This window comes from Oryx dammah, unplaced genomic scaffold (assembly GCF_014754425.2).
Source record: "Oryx dammah isolate SB20612 unplaced genomic scaffold, SCBI_Odam_1.1 HiC_scaffold_29, whole genome shotgun sequence".
In the NCBI taxonomy this organism is placed as follows: Eukaryota; Metazoa; Chordata; class Mammalia; order Artiodactyla; family Bovidae; genus Oryx; species Oryx dammah.
The window spans coordinates 16,075,013-16,081,310 of NW_024070213.1; the positions used below are offsets into that span (position 1 = coordinate 16,075,013).

At 59.8% G+C, this 6,298-nt stretch overlaps 1 protein-coding gene across 5 annotated transcripts in view; it reads right to left on the reverse strand.

Moving 5' to 3' along the window:
- Window positions 1-6,084, reverse strand: part of IFFO1 (intermediate filament family orphan 1) — a 12,305-nt gene extending 6,221 nt beyond the window's left edge. For 2 of the 5 annotated variants that reach the window (XM_040234991.1, XM_040234988.1), the window contains exons 1-5: window positions 5,240-6,084; window positions 1,529-1,589; window positions 1,340-1,435; window positions 332-472; window positions 106-114 (exon numbers count right to left, since the gene is read on the reverse strand). In XM_040234991.1, the coding sequence (XP_040090925.1) occupies window positions 106-114; window positions 332-472; window positions 1,340-1,435; window positions 1,529-1,589; window positions 5,240-6,012 (1,080 nt within the window). In that variant the 5' untranslated portion in view covers window positions 6,013-6,084. The remainder of the gene's footprint in view (window positions 1-105; window positions 115-331; window positions 473-1,339; window positions 1,436-1,528; window positions 1,590-5,239) is intronic. The other 3 variants (XM_040234993.1, XM_040234992.1, XM_040234989.1) reach the window with 2 other exon arrangements.
- Window positions 6,085-6,298: the final 214 nt, after the last annotated feature.

The window sequence follows — 6,298 nt, forward strand, 5'->3', positions numbered from 1 at the left end:
AGAGAGAAGTAGGGAGAGCAGGAGGATGGAGGGGGCGCTGCACTGAGAGCCTGGCGGGTCAGGAGGCCCAGGGGGCTGAGAAGCTTGTGTGAGAGCGAAACTAACCAGCTTCTTCTGTGGAGGAAGCAAGAGAAGATGAAAGGCAGAGAGGAGAGGAGGCAGACAGGGGAGAGGGGAGGGGAGACGGCATTAGAGACGGCTCCGGACCCTCCAGAGGCTGTCCCTCGGCCCCCAGCCTCGACCCCAGGGCCCGGCTCAGGCCTCCCCTGTAGGGCTCGGGCGCCAGCGAGGCGGGGCCGCCGGGCCGGGGCGAGGCGCCCACAACCCTCACCTGGAACATCTTGATCATGTCCTCGCAGTTGCGCTGCTGAGCCAAGTCGCAGAGCTTGGCGGTGATGTCGATGCGGCGGCAGATGTCCATGTCCACCTTCATGGCCTTCTCCTGGATCTTTGTGTCCAGCTCGGTCAGGTTCTGTGTGGGGAGCGCAGGGAGCAGTGAGGGGGTCCCACCTCATCATGAGCAATATCCCCTCATCATCCCAGTCACATGGCTCCTGCTGGCAGAAGGCACCCCTTGACCTGGGCACCTCCCAGCGGCCTGCCCAGGATGACCGGCTCCTTGGCCAGCTGGCGCCCCTAGAGGAGATGGGCCAGCGCCTGGTGCATAGGCATGGGGCTCCTCCTGGAACTGAGACTCCCAGAGAGAGAGAGAGAGAGACTAGGCCTTGGTGGCTCAAATGGTAAAGAATCCGCCTGCAACGCATGAGACCCGGGTTCGATCCCTGGGTTGGGAAGATACCCTGGAGAAGGAAATGGCTACCCACTCCAGTATTCTTGCCTGGAGAATCCCCATGGACAGAGGAGCCTGGCAGTCTACAGTGCATGGGGTCATTAAGAGTCAGACACAACTGAGCGACTAAGCACACAGCTAGAGCTCTGAGCATTAGAGAAAGAATCATAAGGACAGTGTTAGCTGACACTCAGCCGCTGCTGTCCTGACTCTACAAACATTGTGACCTTGGAACCATCCTGCAAAGCACTTGCTTTCAATCCTATCCCATTCCACAGACCCAGAGACAAGGCAGAGCAGGTCAGGATGTCACCCAGGGCCACACTGCGAGCAAACAAGCCCGAGTCCCCATGGAGGCCAAGGAGACTTTCATTCCTCTTGAGTTAGGGGGCAGGCAAGGGGGAGAAAAGGGAAGCACATAAAGTGGGACACCGGGTGGTGAACGGGCGGAACTAGAAAGGCCTGCTCCCGGGCCTCAGGCAGCCCTGGGGCTAAGCCCAGGCTGGTATGGGGTGGCACGAGAGGCCAGGATGACCCGGCCACACTCACGTTGCTCATGAGCCCCTTGAAGACCACCAGCTCGGCCTTCAGCTGTTCCACCTTCATGGCCAGCTCCTCCTGGCAGGCATCAGCCTCCTGGGCTTCCTACAGACAGAAGAAACCAACCGAGGTGAGTGGCAGGCGGGCAGTAAGCAGCGGGCAAAGGACGGTGGGGAGGGCGGGCGGGGCAGCCCTCACCTCCTGGAGCTCATTCACGCGCTCCTGCAGCTGTAACCGCACCGTGTACTCCTCTTCCCACCTGCAGACAGTGAAGGGCGAGCACCTGGGTGCGGGGCCCTCTCCCCTCCGCCCCCCACTCCCCACCTATCTGGCTCAGGCCGGGCCCTGGGTCGGCTTCCTCAACAGGAGGAACATGTGGCTCCAGGCTGCTGGCCAGCGCTCAGCGCCCAGCTCACAGCTGCCTTCCCAGAACCTCTGGCCTCGCACCCAACTGTGGCTGTGCTATGCCCTCGCAGGGCCCATCCCGCTCAGGCCCCAGCCCGACCGGCTGTCCTACCAGCCTTGACCCCTCCTCCTGCCCGCACCACCCAGCCCGGTCTCCCACCTTCGGTCCACAGATCCGGGCTCCCGCTCTCCTGCCTGCACCAGAACAGAGCTGCCCTGCCTCTCGTGGGACCATTAACCCTGTAAAAGCAGCTGCAGGACACACAGGGCATCAATGCCGTTGGTCAAGAGCCTGGTAGGAGACGCTCGAAGTCCACCCCCACGAGCTCTGGAAACTGCCCACCTGGAGGCCTTCGGTGGGCTGCACAGAGGTGCCCGGGCACAAGCTGGGATCACTAGGCATCCACACCCAGGGGGAGAGGGAAACTGGAGCATAGAAAAGTCCCCCATTAAGAGTGGTAGATGAGAACCACAGGTGGCACCTCCAGAGCTGCAGAGGCAGAGCCTAAGACGAGAAGTAGGCTAAAAAACACTCCTGACCGAGGCAGGGGCCTTGCCCAGGGCCAGGAGCAAGCTAGCATGTCCCCCTCTGCATCATGGAGGCAGAAGGGCAGTATCAGGGCAACACCCTGGCTTAGGGTTGATGTTGGCTGGACCAGCAGACTCCTCAGACCCCACTGACATAACAGCCCAGCACTTCTTCCCCATCCTGGAAAGACTTCTTCCAGACTGAGAAAGGAAGGGGAACTGCACCGGAAGAGAAGCTTTAATGCCTAGAAAGGTGGTTAGGAAGCAGCCTAACACACACAGAGAACACACACTCAGGCCTGGGGTCTGGTCCTCTCCTCCCTGCCTCCATCTCTCTTCCCCAGGCTCCTCCTCCAGGCCCATCTCTCCTTGCTCTCCTGTTCCTCACTCACATCCGCACTGCAGTATTCCTAATAATAACTCCTCAACATCACCACGGCTGCCCCTCCTGAGTAGCTGGGTGGGGAGGAGGCAGGCAGCCTGGCTCAACCCGCCAGCTCACAGCAGGCCCGCTCCCGCCTTCCTGGCTCTGGGCCCAGCCTTCCCTGGCGGCCCTCAGTCCTCCTGCCCCTGCGCCCTGGCATTCCCATTCAGACAGCTAGGGCCAGCGAAGGGCCCCAGCAGCATCAGGTTATGTGTTTTCTTAGATAAGACCTGCAGCTTTTCTGGGCCTTGGTTTCTCCATCTACAACGTGAGGGCATGGGATGTGGTACCCTGAGGACCCTGGGGTCCTTGTGTCCCTGGAGGAAGCAAGCAAGACTGACCAAGGGACAGTAACCCTGGAGAACATGCACCAGGAAGGGTGGGACTGTGAACTCAACTATTTCAGGGAGAAACTCAAGGAAGTTAGGTAAGGATGAAGATTAATAAAATCTTACAGGATTAAAAAAAAAATCTGAAAATAAACCATCTGGAACCTCACTAGAATTCTATTCATACACCAGCCAGACTTTCCTGTGAGTGGGTTTATTTTGACCTCTATTCAAAGCTGGGCTCACTTATAAGGTTCTCTAAGCATGGGTAGAATTTGAGCAATTTCCACGTATTCGACATTGAGTGAACACCTTTCTTCCAAATACATAGCATCCTTGAGTGAAATGAGGAAGCGCTGTAGTTGGCCCAGGGCGATATTGGAAAAACTGAGGCCAAAAGAGACCCACCCAAGGTCACTCTTGGTAGGGGAGCTGAACACAGAACTAGGAGGCCTCAGCTCTTTTTCAGTTCAGTGCTCAGACCATGCCCATGTCTTCCAGGCTACAGACCAGAGTCTGAGCCGCTGGAGAGAGACAGAACGAGGGCAAGGGGATCTGGGGTGGAAGAATGAGTGACTGCCAGCGTCACGTACCAGCCAAGCCTGGCCGTGGGGCCCTCTGCACAGCAGTGTGCTGCAGAGCCATGAGCTCATCAGTCCCGGAGGAATAACTCTTTGCTGCCCTGGACAGCTGGACCAAGGACGGATACTCCGCCAGTGAAAAAAACAAAACGCCCCAACAACAGCAGTTGTTCCTGTGGTTATGGATGTATTCCAGAACTGTCCATGTTCCACTGCTGACTGTGTCAACTAACTCCTGCAGGGGCAGGGGGTGGGGCAGGGGCAGAATGGTTCTGGGTGGATCTAAACGACGGTTTGGGGATAGCTGAGAGTCCCAAGGACACTTAAATCACAGATGGCCACTAAAGCCAGCCAGCATGAGGGCAGAACTCAGCCTCAGAAAGTCTGCTGCTCTGTGGTCTGCCAGACTCTGGCAGATTACAGATCCCTGAAGGTCGCCGCCAGACCCAGCAGTCAGTCCCCAGAACATTCAGCCAGTCCCCACCAGACACAAAGATCCGCTTTACCAGGCTGGAAGGGTAATTCCCAGGATTGTCCACAAGGGGTCAGAGTAGCTCATTAAGAGGTTAAACCTGAAAGCAGAGCCTCCCGCTGAGCCCTCATCTCCTCGGTCTTCAGTCATGGCACCTTGGGCACGAAGTCTACAAAGTGCTGGCTGTACTCAAGCTTCTGTCCTCACAGGCTGGTTATCAGGGGATCCCCTGGATGCAGCCAGCACTCCTGCATTGCATCCCTTCCTTGGGCCCCTTGGGCTACCCTGTCAGGGTTTCCTGCTGAGAGCCAGTGCTTCATTTTCAGGGCAACAGGGCTTGCCCCAGCTGCGCTGAGTGAGGCAATCCATCATGGGTGTGTCCACGTTTCCAGCTTCCTTCTATTCAGGTCCTTGCTACCCTCTTCACACATCCTTCTGCACTTTCAGAACCCGCGCCCCCCCCCCGGCCGGCTTCCCCTCACCCGGGGTCAACTACAGGCCTTTCACCTTTCCCTAGGGAATTCCCTCTTCCCCACACCCCCTTTTTTGATCAACTTCCAGAAATGCCCTGAGGGCCCCAGAGCCTCTCAGCAGCGGTGGAACTAGAGCAGGCATGGGCTGCTACCATGGACACTGTTTTGGAAACGCTGGACAGTGTCAGGATCACCTCCTCCAAGGTTCAGCCCAACCCGCACCCCCCCCCCCCCCCCCCCCAGCTTCTCATGGCACTTAGACTCCCAAATTAAAGGTACATCTTTTGCCTCTAACTTTTGATCAGTATTCGGAGCTTATCACAAAATCGCTCTGAGGGCTGAGGCTGGCAGGGGGATATAAGTGGTAACCCAGATGCGACTTCTCAGAACAATGTCCCTTTTACACATCATAAAACCCCACAGTTAACACAGCCGTGCAAACGCTGCAGCCTATATGAAAAGGGTTCCCGGCAGGATTCCTCTCCTAGACTCCTCCCTGTCACGAGCCTGACTTCTGCATTCTCTGTGGATTCCAGTCTCATCTGCGGTCTTCCTAGCTCCTCCTTAAACAGCAGGAACTTTACTCATACTTACTCCTCCCTTATTCTTGGGCCCCAGCGGCTCTGTGTTTCTGTACAGGTAGCCGCGGCTGAGTGCGGCCTGAGCTGAGCCCCGTGCCCACCTTCCCGGTCCCTACCTCCGCTTGTACTCATCCCGCTCGCGCTTCACTTTGGCCAGCACGTTGTAGAGCGCGCGGATCTCGGGCGTGATGGTGTCGATCTGGACGCCCACCCCGTCGGGGTGTACCCACGACAGGCCAGGCCCTTGCACCAGAGTGGGCTCCAGTCCCGGCCCGAGCCGGCGGGCGTGAGAGAAGGACCAGATGGTGCCGGGCATGAAGCGGGCCGACGAGGAGTAGGCGGTGCAGGCGGAGGTGGAGGGCGCTGGCTGGCAGGCCGCGGACGGCGCGATGGGGCCGGCCGGTGAGCGCGCGGGTGAGCCCAGGACCCGCGCCGACTGGGTGCAGACGGCGGCCGGCCGGGAGCCCAAGGGCAGCCCCAGGGGTCGGACGGGGCTGACGAAGCCGGTCTGCACGGCCTGGTCGCGGCGAGGCAGGCCCCGCCGGCCCTGCTTACCCTCCTCCAGCGCCTGCTGCAGCTGCTTCTCCAGCAGTCGGTTGCGGCGCTCCAGCTCGTGCACCTTGGCCAGGAAGCAGCGGAAGCGGAGGTTGAGGGTCTTGAGCACGTTGATGTTGGAGCCCAGGTCATTGCGGAGCGCCATGGCGGCGGGGGGCGCCGGGCCCGGCCCCGGCGGCGAGTAGGGAGCCGGGCCGGTCGGGGCGAGCGGCGCCGGGGGCACGTCCCCGCCGCCGGCCAAGTGGTCGCCTCCCAAGGGGTCCCCCAGCGGCCCGGCCAGGCCCTGCTGCTCCTGCTGGAGGAGGAAGAGGTTGGGGCCGAATAACGGATTCATGGCTGCGCCTTCTGCTGGGAGACAGAAACCCGTGCGGGAGCAGGGATGTTGGGCGAGGGAGGAGAGCCAATGAGACGCCAGGGGGACGCGGAACAACCAATCAGACGGCTCGGCGGGAGGGGCAGAGGTCATGGGGGCGGGGGAGGGCAGGGGGTAAGCCAATGAAAGGCTCGTTCGAAGGCTGGCACCTGGACAGACCTTTCCGGGTCTGAGGCTGAGCCCTGAGCCCAGCGGACCCCGGCAGATGCCCGGAATCCAGACAGCGGCTGAATGACTGAAACCCAGG